We start from the raw sequence: 18050 nt of genomic DNA on the forward strand, positions 1-18050 counted from the left end.
ATTAAACATACAGAATACTTCTACCAATTGAATCAACTTGTCAAATCAATGCTGCTCTTTATGTAGAAATACAATTAATACTATGCGGAATGGGGCAGCACAGCGGCGCAGTGGTTAGCGCGTGTGCGGCACAGTTCTGTGGTCATGAGATCGAACCTCCTGTGTGGAGTTTGCATGTTCTCCCCATGCTTGTGTGGGTTTCCTCCGGGCACTCCTGTTTCCTCCCACATTCCAAAAAAATTTAGGTTAATTGGCCGGTCCAAATTGTCCTTAGGTGTGGATGAGCGAGCGAATTGTCTGTCCCTGTGTGCCCTGTGACCAGTTCAGGGTGTCCCGCGCCCACTACCCGAAGATGGCTGGGATGGGCTCCGGCATCCCCGCCACCCTACTGAGGATAAGCGGTGCAGATAATGGATGGATGGATTATGCGGAATGAAAGTCTGTGTTCTGGTCTCTGGCACTCTGACACTCCAAAATATTTTCTGTTTCTCATATGGCCCTTTTAAAAGAATAATTGCCCACCCTTGCATTAACATATGGGGAGGAGATAAAAACTCCAAACAGAGACACCAGTAGGTGGATTTGGAACAAAAAAAAAACCCTGAGAACTGTGAGGTACACGTGTTAAACAGTCCTCCACTTTGCCGCCTGTCATTATATTTCGGTTAAGAATATGAGACGAGCGTGCAGCAATTTGTTAATCCTAGAAATGAATTCATTTAATGATTATTATCTTAGAGAAACCATGCACTGGAAATTCATTATCCGTACAATTAAGGAGTGTGTGGTAAGATAAAAAGTGCAGATGCCTAAAGGCTATACACATTTTCACGCCAAAGAAAACGCCTGCCCATCTTCCCCTCCTTGTTTCCTCTATTCATAAAGGCAAAGTCATCCACTTTTGCACCCGATTACCCCAAATGAAGCCTCCATATGTTCACGTAGAAAAACAATCAGTTATAGGAACATTGCCACCCAAACTGGCATTGTAGCCTGTGACTGTTTTGTGGCATGGTGTGTTTTATGACTGTGAGAATCCTCTCCTGTTTCAGAACAATGACAAAGAAGTGACATTTCTGACAATGGAGCTCAATGACACCAGAAAGCAATAATAGAAACACGTCAGCTTCCTGCTGTTTGCAGCTTGCTGGCAGCACTCACACCGCTGCACTTCTGACCTAGTCAAAAGTCAAGCGCGTGCACACAGTACAAAATACCATATTTTCGGCACATTTAGGCGCACCCCCAGTAAATAGCCCTTTGTTGTAGATTTTTCACACATAAGGCAGACTATAAGGAACATCAAATTGAGAATACATTGAAAGCTACTGTGTGCATTTGTTTTTTGCAGCACATCATAATGCTTCTAACCCCTCTCCAGTCTCCTCAGGTGTGCCCCAGGGCTCTGTCCTGGGGTTCCTCCTCTTTATAAGCTACCTACTCCATCTGAGCAGTATGCTCAGGAAATTTAATATTTCCTTCCACTGCTTCGTGGAAGACACCCAGCTTTGCCTTTCCTGAAAACCTTGACTCTATACTCCTACCACCCGACTTCAACTCCTGCCTTCCGGGAATAAAATCATGGTTCACCGTCACCTTCCTAAAACTAAACAGCAATAAAACAGAAGTACTTCGCTTCAGCACCAAATCCACCCTCTCTTGAGTTGAGTCCTTCTATCTTTCCTTTGACAATTCCTCAGTTTTTCCAACCCCTCTGGTCAAGAGTCTGGATGTCATTCTCGACAACACACTCACATTATCACACTATTTTTAATCACGTTCCCCCAAAAAAAAAACTGATTTGCTGAGTGCATTCTGATTGGTTAAACAGTGTCTGCCATTCTTCACCTGTGCTTCAATAACGTTGCAAAGTATTGTGTGAATTTTCATAAAAGAGCTTCTATGGTATTCTGTTTTCTCCTTTGTCTATCATTCGTTGGAGAAGATCATTGCACAATCATGCACAAATGCTGTAGTGTACGGTAAAACTTCGACCCAATTAGACTAAGCTTTCCGCGGGAGGAAATTGTTTTTTTTAGACTCTAAAAAAAGATGTCACAAACTATGAAGAAAGTCAAATCTTAACTTTTTTATTCCCCCTCAGTATACCCAATATGCCATTTTAAGTACTGTTTTGGTTTGTGGGATATGAATGAAGATGAAATATTATTTCTTGTCTATCTCCAGAGGCAGCAATTTTGCCTTTTTCAAATAAAATCAGAAAGGCTCTTGTGACGGCCAATCAAAGCTCATTTGTTTACTGTATTTTGTCATTTCACAATAAAAAGCTAAGCTGTGATTGTTTATTTTTATCAGAGCCGTGTAATGCTATTTTCAGGTAATGGGTCACCTCTTGTGTTAAATAAAAATGTTTTGGGTTTTTTTTCCGCATTATTACTCCGAATGTGCTATGTAGACAAGCGTAGTTAGTCGTGATTACCTTCTTAAATTCTTTTTGTTCTCTTTTCTTTTTTCTCTTTTTTTTCTTTCTTTCTTTCTTTCTTTCTTTCTCTTTCTTTCTTTCTTTTTTTTTCTTTTATTATTTCATTCTTTCTCTTTTCATTCATTCTTTCTCCTATTCTTTCCAGGTAAAAATGTATATTTTTTATGCTCTAATTATATTCCTCAATGTAGGATTAAATAAGCATATGCTTCTTCCTATTCCTTTTTGGAAATTTTGTTTTTGGTTTTTGACTTGTTGTTTTGTTTTTGTTTTCTCATGTTTGAAATAAAGTTTCTTTCATTCATTCATTCATAATCTTAATCTTCCATTTAGAATATGGTAGTCCGGTACGTTCTTTCTTTTTTGTGGTTCTTTCCTTCTTCTTTTTTTGGACTTTCTCTTGTTCTTTCGTTCTTATTTTCTTTATTTTGTTCTTTCTTTCCCTTTTCATCCTTTTTTAATTTATTTCTTTTGTTCTTTCCAAATAAAAATATGCTTTTATGCTAAAATTATTATCCACAATGTTACTCCCAAGACGAGCATAGTCAGGTGCCTTCTTTTTTTTTGTTCTTCTCCTTTTCTTTGTTTATTTCGTTCTAGTGGGTACTTTAATATATAACTTATCTTTGTAATATTTTGAATTTGCTGACCTAATAATGTTTTTGAAAAACAAAACAAGATTTTTTTTTCTCAAATTACAAAAACAAAACAAATCAAAATACAATTTCAATTTCTGTAATACACAAGAATTTCGCATGTCCATCATTTATCAATATAAGAATTAAATTAACTCTCTTATCAATTCAGATGTATATGCTATACCGTCTGCTATCTTTTAATGTTTATGAGTTTTGGGGGAGTTAAACGGGAAATTTTAAATCTTAAGCTTGCACAAGAAAAAAAAACGTCTTCAGTACGTATAATTTTGGTGGCAAGAATCAAACTAAACCATGTGATAGCATTGTTTTCTGACCTCACTGTTTCTTCTATGTTTAATATTCCTGAGTTTATGTTCGCCACGTCATTGGTGGCCTTATAGTTTCCACATTCTCTGTTAGTTGCAATGTTAAAAATGTATTCTATTAATGTAAGAAGTACAGAGTATGGATATATTTTCAAATTCATTAAAGTAAAGGTAAATAATGTATAGATAGCTGTCAATCTCAATCAAGTACAGTACGACCATCAATCATCTACACCCCCTTATTATGACATGCCAACTCAGAAAAAGCGCTTTTTAGTACACAATTCTGCAAAAACAGATTTTTTTTTTTCTCTGTGTGATTTTTTTCGACAGCATATGTATCTTGCTGCCATGGCAACAGTGGTTCCTCTCATCACGTTTTTTCTGCTGCTGCTTCATCTGGCTGATGGCTCATTCCCCGAGGAGCCCAGTCCACTCAGCTACGTCCCTCTGGAGGGTATGTGTCCTTGTGTGTGTGAGGGTGTCGCATTGATGTATGGCCCCGTGATAAATGTGGAAATCGGGGTTCAGAAGTCTCAGCCTTGATGTGGGGCTGCATTAGAAATACATTGGGATACAAACTCTATTAGATGTGTAAAGCTCAAAGCTAGGAGTATGGCTAACCAAAGAGTATTTGTTGCGGTTTGGGGGTAGAACAGGGATGGGCAAACTGCAGCTCGCGGGCCACTGTCAGGCTTTATCTTCTGGTCCGGCAAATGAAAATAGTCAAAATATAATGACAATATGTGTAATAGTAAATAAAGTACAACCAATAATATATATTTTTAATCTTTTGAAAGGCTTTCCCCATTGGTCCTGTGTTTGTCTACAACAAAAATATTACAACAGAAATACTGCAAAAATACTACAAAATAACAACAAAACAGATATAGCGCTCTGAAGGACGTGTCTAAGATTAAATGCCTCCTAATGGTACAGACAACTTTCATTCAGTAAAAAATCAGACAAACATTGATGTGAATATTGAGCAACAATACATGAAGTATCATACCAACGTTGTTTTTTTATTTAAAAAAAAACACAGGTTGAGAAATGTGTATTTCTTTTTTGTAGTGGAATTCCTACCCAGGAGCCTCCGCAATCCTTTTTCTGGCGTCTTGCTGCTACGCTGCACTCTTATCAGTGGCTTTTGTTTGCATTAGAAAACACAGTGCCCTCTAGTGGTCAGATATTACACACCGGGGCTTTAAGAATAGTGTCCTAACATATTATTTTGCTTTCGTTCTGAAAAAATACTTTGTAAATGCTAAATAATACAAATACAGTAATGCTATAATACAAAAATATAGCCACAGAATACTACGACAAATACTACAAAAATCCTACTACAGAAACATTACGACAGAATTACTACAATGATACAAAAACAATAATAGTACAAAAATGCTGCAGATATACTATAAAAATTCTACAATGGAAATACTACAGAAATATCACTGAAATATTACAACAATTGTCAGGATGAGAACAGAGAGAGGACCCACTTGCGTACATTTCTCTCAGTTTTATCTGGAAAGAAGGGAAAAGATTGCACACACAACCTGCAGGGCGCAGGTTGCTCTGAACGCGGAAGTGGTATTTCCGTGGCGAGCGATGGCGGTGTCGGGAGCAGAAAAAACAGGTGAGTAGCCGGGACAGGGGAGAAAAACAATGTGGTCGATGTCAGAAAATGGGTCGAAGCCGGGAAACAGACGGGAGCCAAAACAGGAGTGAGTCAGGGTCGAAAAGCTTGCCTAGCGTAAACTTAGGTTTGCAGACGGACTGACAACAGGTGACAGAAAGATGGGGGTTTAAATAGTGACAGGGTGAAACTAATCTATTTAATGACAAATATAAAGAAAGATAACATGTAGATGTCCGCATATATATTTCTTCATATCTCCAGTATACAGGATCACCCGCTTGGCCAAATATTTTCACCCAATGTGGCCTACAACTACAAATAGTTTCCCCACCCGTGTGGTTGATGAAGAAAGCAAGAGGCATTTAAAATGGAGGAGAGGAGGCTCAGGTTTGAAAAAAGGGAAGGAGACTCGGAGAGACAGAGTGCGTCTTCCTTTCCCGCTGCGTCATCAAGGACAATGAGACATTGTCCCAATCACTTTCTTGGAATCAAGCGCTCCCCGCAGAGACAGATGTCCTCCTTTTTGATACCTTGGACCTTCTCATTTGTACCCGCTCATTAAAAGCAAAGAGATGCTCATATTTTCTGACAAAAATGATAATCATTCTAGAGAAAATGTGTCCAACCCAAGGCTCGGGGGCAAAATGTGGTCCGCAACATCAATTGTATTCCGTTACAGTTACAGAAAAAAAAAACATGTCATCAAACTATAGGTATATTATGTAAAAATAAGGAGTACTTTGCAGGATTAAAAATATATTTAAAAACACTGTTATGTTGCACACTACAGGTGACAATATTGAAGTCCAGTGTCCATTAGTTTTATCTTAATTGGTTCTTTTCCTCGTTGGCAATAGCTTTGTTTACATTCACCATGTCCATTTGCTCCTCCTTCACTCACGCTCACTCGCAGCACCCCCTTGACTAGATGACCAAGAAACAACAAAAAAGTGTAATTAAAATACAACAAATGTAGAATAATTGCTTTAAATTATATTCATTTAATTTAGAATCTAATTCAGTACTTAGCGATTTGGCCAGTTGGCAGTGCTAAAGATTTCCCACCCGAATTAATTGGACATAGGCTCGTATTGTATCAAGTATTTATCACAAAGGAAGCAATACATATTTTACTTTTAGCTTTAAATTATTGAATTTTAAGTTTATTGATATGGATAATGATTGATCTGTCCAGAAGGAAAATCATAAGAGACACGCTGTCATGAACCGGAACTAGATCAGGACCCAAATGCATGACGTTTCTCACACAAGCCTTTTATATTACGGGAAATGGGGAATCATGCACGTTAGGCAGCCGGTCTGGCGTGGAAAGACAGGAGGACAGAGGCCGACGAGATTGATACCAATTGCCCGAGCAGTTATTGGACGGATGGAGTCGACACCAGACAGGACGGGACGGACAGGATTGATATCAAAACAGGATATCAAAATTAAACAGGACAAACTAGATGGGAACAAAAACTGGAAATAATAATAAACAGGACAAAAATAGACAAGAACGATACCAACAGGAAACTCAGGCAGGAAACTGGACAGAGTCAAAACCCACGTCTTGCGGGGCAGAGGTTCTTTGACGGACTGACAAAAGGTGAGTGAGAGTACTGAGCCTAAAATAGAAGGGAATCCAATCTGGCAACGAGCCGCAGCTGGCGCCACACGGGCGGGGCCAATTGGGCGCCATGGCTACCGTGACACACGCAAATAAAGAATGCACTTGTTTGATACTAACAAACTACATTTATCCACATGACAAAGCAGAATTGAATCACACTAAAGAATAAAAGTAAATTGTGGACACAAGCCCTGCAGTCTTAGAAGACCGAACCGGGGAAATAAATTTGACAGCAATAATGAGATTAATGATCCACAAACCTGTGGTTAGGATAATCAACTCTTTTAAATGATGAGGAATTATTTTCATAGCAATTCAAAAATTAAATATTATTTGCCCCTGCACCAAAAACAGTTGGTTGGGAAATCTTTTCATGCCTACTTTTGTCTCAGTTAAAGCAGCACTTGGGAGGGAATAAAAAAAAAGAAAAGGGGGTTGGCCGCATTGCAAAAAAAATATCCTCAAAATTATCCTCAAAAAGGTCTCTATCCCTTTATGTCACATACTTCAGCCAAGGGATATGGAAAATGAATGTCATGGCTGGGTTTTGCCATGTTTCCTGGCTGGGGTTGCGAGGCAGTGACTTTTGGCCTTCTTAGTCTCCATTATCCTCAAGGCCTTAATGTGAACTAAAACAAAGTATATCACATCTGCCATGTGAAAGGAAAAGTTGTATTTTTGCTTAAATCACTATACTACGTGGGTAAAACGAGCAACTACCTGATCTTGATTTTCTCTATTTTCAAGTTTACATTGATCATTCATTCTAAACAAAACTCTTTGATTGTATTTATCTTATTTATTAGTTTGTTTTGTCTTTTATTAGCATGTTTGGTATTGTAGCAATCCAAAAGTAATTGAAAGTAATCAACTTACATTACTGCAATATTATGATATCGGGATTACGTTACTGATTACATTTTTCAACAGGTAATAAGTAACAGTATCAAATTTAATTTTTAGAGTAACCATCCCAACCCTGGTTAAAACCCACTTCACCCCTCCACCGTGATTTTATTTGACTTATACACAACTGTACGTGCACACGGCGTGTTTTAACCAATACTAGTCAATGTCAAATAGTACCTCTATGGCTTGTTTCAGTGGTAAGAAGGTATCCAGTGTTCCTGGGCAGAGCTCACCGTTCAGCACAGAGGCAAGAGCTGCACATCCAAACGGTTCTCCAAGTCAACCGAACCCTTTACATCGGAGCCAGGTAACCAATGGCAACCGTCGCCAACTGCAAATGACTGATGGGCTTGCATTTATTTCTTTCATTTGATGTTTCCGACTGTTATTACTGTAAAACATTTTGGCCACTCTTAAGTGAGGTGTGCTACACAGATTTGAAAACTCCTTGGATATGTGCATTGCAAAAAAAATCACAAGAGAAGAAATAAATAAATAAAAAATCTCCCTTTGCATGTTGATTACCTTGCCATGTTTTTCTGTTGTTGATGTTTTTGTTTTGTATTCAAAAATATGTTCCTAAAACGTCCTGTTAGTGTACAATACTTGCCGTAGTGCATAAATGAAATCTTATTTGTGAAAACAGGCACATAAGTCAAACCAAAAGAACTTTCTTTTTTACCTTGAGATAAATTTGAAAGTACGTACTCGAGTAAGTAAGTACGAAAATTACAAAAACATTTTGCTTGCCTGTGCCCCTTAGGTTGTAAAATGTACTAATTAGTAAATCTGTGTTGTTTTCCCTGATGTGTATGGGAGGATGTAGTTTGCTTTGGTAGATTTATTTTTTTCCCTACTGCTTAATGAGCCTCAGGGTAAAAATCATACAAACAAAACATGAACAGCAAGTTTGCAAGTTGGTATAAAGCAGGGGTCTCCAACATGATGCCCCCCCAAGAACACATGATTAGCCCGTGAGCAGGTTCTGAAAATAGCTCACCAGTGATGGGTCAAACTGGCATGGTGTTTTAGTTGTTGACTGAGACTATTTTTACTCAATTTTGGATAATTACAACCTAGTAATAACATTGTAACAACATAGAAATAACATTTTAAGTTGTCATTTTGGAAATGCATATCTAACTGGTAGCCATTTGTGCCGATCACAAACAAAAAGTAGCTCTCTGCTTCAAAAAGTTGGTGACCCCTAGTTTAAAGCTACTCGTGTGTGTGTGTTTTTTTTAAATGAATTATAGTACAGATTGGCTAAATTAGTGGTTACGAAACTACAGCCTGTGGGCCAAATACAACCTGCCTCCTCATTTGATCTGTCCCCCTAAACAATACCATTGAGTATTTTGACCCTTTATTGACCCTTTTTTTTTTCAGAACTCAAATTTTAAGTGAATGATTATTGTTGTAGCGGTATTCAAACCTGGGTTGCCTTGGCAAGAACACCTAACTTCTACCAGTGGACTACCACTGACATCTCATTATCACACTTTAGTCCCCGTACAAGAAACAAATGTTAATTTCAAGCATTTAACATGTAACAATGACAATACATTTGTCATGATACTTAGTATGAAATAACAGACTACAATAGAATTTATTGTCACTGTAACATGTAAAATGCAGAACCTTCTTAGCATTAAATGCTGATATTGGTACTAAAAAATAGTGTGGTAATTAGTTAAAATTAACTGCCCGATCACAAGTCATCTATACCTCTGGTTGTCCAGTGGTCTGACCACTAACCTGATCATGGACCTGCTAAGACTGTCATAACAGAAAGTTAAAGTTATGTGGACTTTTTTCAGTTAAGGACCCACAGGGGGTTATCTGGTTATGATTTATTTCATACGTATTGTTAAAATTCATTTTCTGACTTTAGTTCTGTGAAGAATCAAGAAGGGGTATTTGATTGTGGCTTTTTGGAAAAACAAAACAGTTTTACAATTAGCCCCTCCTGTAATCGTCACCATTTTTCTGTTATACATTGACCACGGCCCCTCATTGGAGGAAGCAAAAGTTATGTGGCCACCACAGGAAAATGTTTGTAGACCCCGGATCTAAATAAAAACAAAGAGAAGTGAAGAAAAGTGTTTTTGTCTCTGCACTCACTCATGTTTATGTGTGATTGTAGAGACGATTTGTACCGGGTGGAACTGGACAACATGGCAGGTGATGAGATGTTTTACAGCAAGGTAAAGGTTGTTTATTTGCACAATTACAAAACATTTAATGTTAGCAATTGTAATGTCTTGATAAATCTTCTTTGTTTTTCATTAGAAAAGGACCTGGGAATCCAACAAAAACGACACTCGAGTGTGCCGTATGAAGGGGAAGCACGAGGTAGGGAGATGAGCACATGCATCAACACCATCTGCGTGTACACACCTCGCAGCTGTCAGCTTTTTTATTTTCTACGTCAGTTTATGGTACTAAGCAAGCAGCTCATCGTGAAAATCAAATGAAAATCAATGAACTCGAAAAATATTTTTACTGCAGCTTTGTAAGTGTAAAATATAATCAAAACATCCTTACAAAGTTTAGTTGAAATAGTAAGGACGTCAGTTAAAGAAGAGGAAGAACAGTGCCACAAACATAGCTTGAAGAAGATAACGGTAAATGAAGTAGCTGCGAGTCAAGCATTTGCAACCAGGGTAGACCTGCTGACTTAGTCCGCAGAAACATTAAAACTGGGGTCTCAAACTGGCCAAATGCGGCCCCCACAATCATATTTGACCTTTAGATGTCACCGTATTGTGTAGTTATTACATCAATAGGTTTTGAACTTGCAAGGAAAACCGGGAGAAAAGCTCTCAGATAGGAAAATTATATCTCTTCCTTAAGCCCTCCTCCGAGCCTCCTATTTCATTTATATCTTCAAAGTAAAAAAAAAAAAAGATCAGCCCTAAAAGACGTGGTTATCAACAAACGGCAAAATGATTGACAGACAGTGACAATGATGCTATAGTCACAACAACAACAAAAAGTGAGTGAAAATAAGGAACTGACATTTCATGAAATCTCCTTTGCACTTGTCCAATAGTAAAAACATAACAAACTTATGGTTTGTGAAATGCTTGCTAAAAATTGAAAGGAAGAATACAAACTATGGAGTCTTAAAGTGACCAAACATTTTTCTGCTCGTTTTTGCCGTTTTTCGGGTACCAGTGGCAGCAAGATTGCCAACACTTATGTCAGCTTCCTCTTGGTAAAGTTCATGGTATGTCAAGAAAATATAACAAAATATATGTTGATATAATAGTTCTGGTATTTTAACTTATCATCTAAGTCAATATTGTTTTTTACCACTAGAAGGTGCTAAATAATACGCACTGTCTCTTTTGAGACCCGTATACTCAACATGTTAAAGAAAAATACCCCACAGTTCAAAACAATTTGAAAGTTTATTTTGTTCTCAGTAACCAATAAAATGCTGCACTGGAACAAAGTAAATAAATCTGATAAGTTAAAGGTGCTGTACAGAATTTGGAACTTTTCTACTCGCTGACGCCACCTTCAAGCTTGTGTCATCATTGCAGCTTCTGTCTGGGTCATTATGTAGCATGTTCAAATACAGGCATTTCTTACACGCGCTCGAATAAACTCTTGCTGTTTGATTCTTTTGAGGGTGTGGATTGGCATTTGGACAGTATTTGAATCAGACCCTTTCTTACTTTTGCAATTTTTACCCTAGAATAAAAGAAAACCTCGAGCACGCACGTGAAATCACTCCCCTCCCCTATCTCCCCCGCCTCCTTTCCTTCAGCCTAATGCGCTCCATGGCCGGAACACCGATGATAAGAGTAATATAAAAGCAGATAGGTGCGAGGAAAAAAATATTATACAAAGGCTATTTGAACACAGTTGGGCATTTTTAACACATACTTAATAGAGAAAACATTTAATTATATTTTTTAAGGACACCTCAAAACATGCCTTGACAGACCCCAAAAACAAAATTATTGTTTTTTTTTTTTTTTTTTTTTTAATGATGTAATGTTTTAGGATAGGCACAGTTCTGAGGTCATGGGATCAAACCTTCCTGCGTGGACTTTGCATGTTCTCCCCGTGCCTGCGTGGGTTTCCTCTGGGTACTTCGGTTTCCTCCCACATTCCAGAGACATGCATGTCAGGTTAATTGGCTGGTCCAAATTGTCCCAAAGTCTCCCTAGGTGTGAGTTGTCTTTCTTTGTGTGCCCTGCGACTGGCTGGCAACTAGTTCAGGGTGTCCCCTTGTCACTACCCGAAGATACCTGGGATGGGCTCCAGCACCCCCGCGGACCTACTGAGGATAAGCGGTGTAGATAACGAGTGGATTGATGGATGTTTAAGGATAGTTGCTGAAAATCACATATCACACTTTAATAACTACCCTCCTCCAAAGAAATTGTTCACCTTTTTTGGAGTCAATGACTATCCATTACATGCATGTTGTTACAAAGTTAATTTCTACCACAACTCTGCAGCTGCGCCTGCACCCTGAGAATTCATCTTCTCTGGATAGATCAGCTCAGAACTCTTATACAAATTCCCAAGTCAGGAAATTCCAGACAAGCTGGTGCCTTTTGTCATACTGTGAACGCCAATGACTCCACAGGGAGATGTGGTCTAGCCAGCAGGGGCTTAAAATAAATATAATCAATTTTTTGGGCTTAAAAAGGCGTACATTACATTTTCAGCTGGGTGTCTTTTAATGGTCAACGGGCACCACCACAGCGCTCATATGGTAAAACATGGTTCTCTGAGGTGTGTTGAATAAGGAAGAAGAAACCTTTGAGAAACAATGTAATTACATACTAATGGACTCAGACTATTGCATTTGAAAGTCCTGCTTGGCAAGATTAGAAAGCAATGACAACAAACGAGAAGCTGAAATCTTATTGAACCCACTGGAAAATTGAACATAAAATTACAAATGGTCCAAAACTTATGAGCTAATATTTCATTGGAAAACACATAAAAACAGAAGCTGTAGCAAATAGCAAAAGTCAAGTTGCCCAAGGTAAAAGCACAATTGCAACCATTGTTGTGTGGATGCAGTAACCTAATTGATTTTGAGTGGCTCACACAAGAGGTGAATTAGCTCACTTGAAATGACAAATCAGTACATGACACTGCCTCATACATTCAGTTTCTATCATGTGAGTAATGCATGATTTGTGTTAGTGTGTATATTTATTAGTCCATTCCATTATCTGCACCGCTTATCCTCAGTAGGGTCTCGGGGGTGCTGTAGCCCATCCAAGCTGTCTTGTGGGCAGGGGACACCCTGAACTGGTTGCCAGATGGTCGCAGAACACACAGAGACAAACAATTTACTCGCTCTTTCACACTTAGGGACAACTCGGACCGGCCAATTAACCTAACATGCATGTTTTTGGAATGTGGGAGGAAACCAGAGTGCCCACGCAAGCACGGGGAGGACATGCAAACTCCACACAGGAGGTTCGATCTGATGACCTCAAAACTGTGCCGCGCACGTGCTTACTGCCGCGCCGCCTCTCTGCCCATATTTATTATTGTTTTCCCCAACAAAGTTCAACTGAAAAATCGTTTTACGGTAAAAGATGTGCATGCTTCGAATGGGACCCAATTAAATTAGTCCATTTTTGAGATATACAGAGGTCCCATCTCATCTCATCTCATTAGCCGTACCGCTTATCCTCATTAGGGTCGCGGGGGGGCTGGAGCCCATCCCAGCCATCTTCGGGCAGTGGGCAGGGGACACCCTGAACTGGTTGCCAGCCAATCGCAGGGCACACGGGGACAGACAACTCACTCGCTCATTCACACCTAGGGACAATTTTGGACCGGCCAATTCACCTGAAATGTATGTTTTTGGAATGTGGGAGGAAACCGGAGTGCCCGGAGGAAACCCACGCAAGCACGGGGAGAACATACAAACTCTGCACAGGAAGTCTGGAGCTGGATTTGAACCCACGCAGGAGGTTCCCATGACATGAACTGTGCCGCACAAGCGCTAACCACTGCGCCGCCGTGCTGTCTATACAGAGATCCATTTTCATATATTTAAATTCAATAGCACATTTACAATATTAGCAGGTTTAACCGGATATGTGTAAGATGACAAGATAAAGATAAATATCATGTCTTTGCCAATTGAGCTGTGCCTGTATTAAATCAACTGCTCATCCAGCTGACTCAAAGTGATTTGTTCTTCATTCCAGGTAAACTATTCATGATAGGTAGGTAGGTAGGTAGGTAGGTAGGTAGGTAGGTAGGTAGGTAGGTAGGTAGGTAGGGAGGTAGGGAGGTAGGTAGGTAGGTAGGGAGGTAGGTAATGTGTATATGTAAGCATATACCTACAAACATATGTTTTGGTAAAGATTCTAAGGAAATTGCTAAAAATACACAGTGAATAATAGTGTGGCCCATAATATAGTAGATAAACTGTGAGAGAATCTCAATTGATAGTCAAGAAAAACAAGAAAAAAACACAGGACAATTTTATAATTGTTATGCATTCTGAGGCACATTATTGGGATGGTGTTGATTATTTTTATTAGAAAAACCTTATTAGAAAAAACACAGGAAGAAAATGTTGAAAGTATTTATACCCTGGCCGGTATACAATTTCTTAGGATATTAAAGTATTTGGCTATCTTGTGTAGCTTGTTAAGGAATCTGTTAGGAACACCAATCACACTGAAAAGGAGCTTTGCAATGGATTTAATTAGGTTGGCCCAGTAAGTTTTAAATCTACTGGTCTTTTAGTTTAACTTGTAGAACAAAGTAAATGAGAAAAATTGAAAGGCTTCCTCATCAATCTAACATCTTCATTCACTTGTTTTAGCGTACATAGTTAAAACGCTGCTTTGATCTCCGACATACAAGTTTTTTTTTCGAGCCATCTTACATGATGAAAAGTTTCGATTCTCGCCACTGCTTCCTCGAGTCTTTTAATAGCGTTGTTAAATTACAGAGGTGAGATGTGTCGAGTTTCATCTTCTCAAGTCGTCTCATTAATTTGGGCTCCATCAACAACCTTCCACCTGGAAAGAGGTTATAGAGTTTGGCTGAGAATGTTATTTCTTCTCAGGATTCTTTAAATAAAAAAATATTGGCACCCCTACCATCGTTTCCACTGTAGGTGACAGACTAACACACGCTGTGTTTAATAAGTGGGGAAAAAGTAAGGTAAAATAAAAAAGGGGGGGGATAAACACCATTTTACTATCATTGCGCATAGTGTAAAAAGGGAGGAATTTTTTTTAGACAGTGATCTATACATTGCTGTATAATCATAATACAGGGGGTTCCAAAAGTCTCGGGAACATTTTGACATCGAATATCTCAGGAACTATTAAGGGTTAAAACACATCGGATACATTCCGAAAGGTTGTTCTCTAATTTCTTACATGGAATGTTCAAAGATGTTCAACGCGAGCACTATTGTTCGCACGACAGACATCAAGCCGATTCAAATTATTGCCAAATGCATCCCAGAATTGCATGGTCATTGGTTGCAACTGCTTCTCTTATTCAGCTCATCCATCTTGGAATAGGGGGAACACAGACCAATCCTTTCAAACAATTGTTGTAGGACACTGAAGTTCCCTATTGGCTCTTCTGATGGATTTACGGGGGCTCTGCTGGAAAACAGTTTGAACTTATAAGCATAATCTGTCATGATTGCTGATTCGGGTACCTTTTTTTGCTTTTTTTTTTTTAAATTTTTAAATAAAGAAACGCACCCATTCGTAATGAGTTTACCATTCTATCCTACAATGGACTTCCTCTCTGGTGGCTTCTTTTCGAATGTATGTGTAAAATATACGTTGAACATTGATCCAGATGCCATGATACTGTTTTTGCAAAACCAAGCACACAAACCAATCTTTCTGGTTAATAAACATAATTAATGGGTCTGAAAAGAAATACGAAAATCAATAGTCCCACAAAAACTTCAGTCATTGCCTTAATAATGGCACAACTTTTATCTTACTATCATTTTTAGTTAAGGAAATCCGGGGACTTCAAATGTGCCTTAGACTTTTGGAAAAGCCTGTATTGTACTTCAGAGTCAGCTAGCCCTCTTTCAAACATCCTCAGGTGGTTCAAATACTTCAACTTGCCTCTTAACTAGAATTCCTATGAGAAGGAACGTAATCTTGATTCAAGCTTTTTGCCGCTGGTTAGGTGTGCACTTGAGAGTTCGCAATAAGATTCTAATTCCAATATTTGAAATGGGCTTGCCCTGCTGAACAGTTGCACATTCATTTGGCATAGTTTTAATGACTTTAACTTACATTATAGTATTTGTAGTTATGTCAGGTTTAAATATTGATGTTCATAATCTTAGAGTGCTTTGTTTCAGCTGCCGTTTTTAAAATGCAGTATAAATTGAGTTTAGCAAGTAAATATTGAATGAGGCTTTAATGCTATGTGGCGGGTTCTCAAAGATTGGCTTAGACTTCAAATTGAGAGACAAGCCTAACAAAAATAGTGTTTCTTCAGACAAGATTTAGATTTTTAACTCAATACAATGACGGTCTGTGTCAAAAAGGATGTTAGGGGATTCTAGAGGTCCTGTATTTTGTAAGAGGCAGAGCCATTTTGGAAAGTGCTTTCAATTATTATCTAAAATGCCGACGGGGTCAATAAGAACTGTCAGGTTCTTTTAGATAAATGACATTTTCTTCAGAATATCTAATAAAGTCAAGTCTCATTATTTGTAGAGCCCTTGATCACAAAAAGTCTCAAAGGGCTGACAGTGGACAATAAAAAAAAACCCTGATCTGAAACCTTTATGATGGCAAAGAAAACTTCCCGAAAGCTCAGTATGAGTATGTATGATTGAGAAAGGGGGTCGCACATGAGGTATTCCCCCTCTCATGATGACACTTTTGCTCAATCTCTGTTTATCTCATAGACAAAGTGTGTAGGAAGTGCTGATGTTAAGATGGCAAAGTTCTTTCTTTTCAAAATTATGACAGCCGAAAGGGAAAGTTTGTCACAGACACAACAATGGAAACATTTTTATAGTACATAGTAAATTAATTCTCATCCATTGTAAAACTGATTTAGAAGAATAATGTAGAATTGTACTCATAAAAGTCAAATTGCATGTGTATGCGCCCATTGTTTAGTTTTACATTTAATTTACTGTTGTATAAGAAATGTGAGTATGCATGGTACATTTGCACTGAAAAGTTTTGACTTGAAGTTTTTTCACTTCGAGATCTTACTGTTTTGGTTCGGGGTATCAGTCACACCCAAAAGTGGAGAGTAAGCTTGGAGTAATAATGTGTTCCGTTTGGAGGTAAAAAAAATTCACAAAATCTTATTTCTATCTGCTATTATTTTCAACAACCCCTTTGAATTAAGATCACGTTCTTTGTTTTCTTGCATGTTTTTTTCCAGGGAGAATGCCGTAATTTTGTTAAGGTTCTGCTACAGCAGCATGGAGGTCTGTTTGTGTGCGGAACAAATGCCTTCAACCCGCTGTGTGCAAACTACACTGTTAGTAGCCATCAAATCTACCAGATGTTCTTTGTGTGTTTATCTGCTTGTTCTGAAGATATGTCCCTGTCCTCCTGTTGCAGAGAGATACTCTAGAAATGGTTGGCGAGCCTGTGAGCGGGATGGCGCGCTGCCCGTACGATCCGCGGCATGCCAACGTGGCTCTTTTTGCAGGTATTATTTGGAATTTCGAGCACACATGCTGCAAACGCAATGTTTACCTGCGCAGATGATTTATGGTCATGCCTCTAGCTGAATTGCTCATTTGGTTTTAATCTCCCTGACCTTGTCCTAATCGCTCCATCACCTTCTTTCCTCCTCGTTTTCTCAATCTTTCTCTGCTCACGTTCTCAGATGGGAGTCTTTTCACTGGCACTGTGACAGACTTCCTGGCCATCGATGCAGTAATCTATCGCAGCCTCGGAGACACCCCCACCCTCCGCACGGTCAAACACGACTCCAAATGGTTCCGAGGTATCTTATCAGAATGGAAAAAAGGGAAATGTCAGCAAAACATGTCCCATAAAATAGATTTTCCCCAAGTGACTCGTTTCTTTGTCCTTGTTAAGTCCGAACGAGGCAAGACAACACTGAAGAACTAAACTGTCTTCAATAGTAAAAACTCCTTGAATTTAACCCAAGCTTCAATGAGCCCAGGCACGTTTTTACTCCAGAAAAAAAATCACACAGCACAGCACCAAACCAAACTTGACTGAACCCCACCTTAAATTGCATAGATGAATAGACAAGAAGCATATATGGATTAAAAACGTTAATTGATGTTCATTTCCTGACCAAATAGGCAAAATTGAGTAATTTTCTTCCGACTGCACATATGATGATCTCTCCTGGCTGAAAATCACAGGAGCAAGCCATAATATTTAATCTGGTCATTGATCACAAAAATTAAAGTTTTTTATTCACACTTTTACTTGTTGTCTATTATGTAATTCTTTTATAG

The 18050-nt window shown here is 38.7% G+C and overlaps 1 protein-coding gene across 2 annotated transcripts in view; it reads left to right on the plus strand.

Annotated features, from left to right (window-relative positions):
* The window catches only part of LOC148374393 (semaphorin-6B-like), a 65735-nt gene that overhangs the window by 26178 nt on the left and 21507 nt on the right, over positions 1-18050 (plus strand). For both annotated transcript variants that reach the window (XM_088335885.1, XM_088335894.1), the window contains 7 exons: positions 3741-3864; positions 7790-7901; positions 9741-9801; positions 9887-9949; positions 16991-17089; positions 17173-17263; positions 17444-17563. In XM_088335885.1, the coding sequence (XP_088192011.1) occupies positions 3744-3864; positions 7790-7901; positions 9741-9801; positions 9887-9949; positions 16991-17089; positions 17173-17263; positions 17444-17563 (667 nt within the window). In that variant the 5' untranslated portion in view covers positions 3741-3743. The remainder of the gene's footprint in view (positions 1-3740; positions 3865-7789; positions 7902-9740; positions 9802-9886; positions 9950-16990; positions 17090-17172; positions 17264-17443; positions 17564-18050) is intronic.

The sequence above is a fragment of the Urocampus carinirostris genome, chromosome 1, assembly GCF_059441175.1.
Source record: "Urocampus carinirostris isolate Australia breed hairy pipefish chromosome 1, RoL_Ucar_1.0, whole genome shotgun sequence".
In the NCBI taxonomy this organism is placed as follows: Eukaryota; Metazoa; Chordata; class Actinopteri; order Syngnathiformes; family Syngnathidae; genus Urocampus; species Urocampus carinirostris.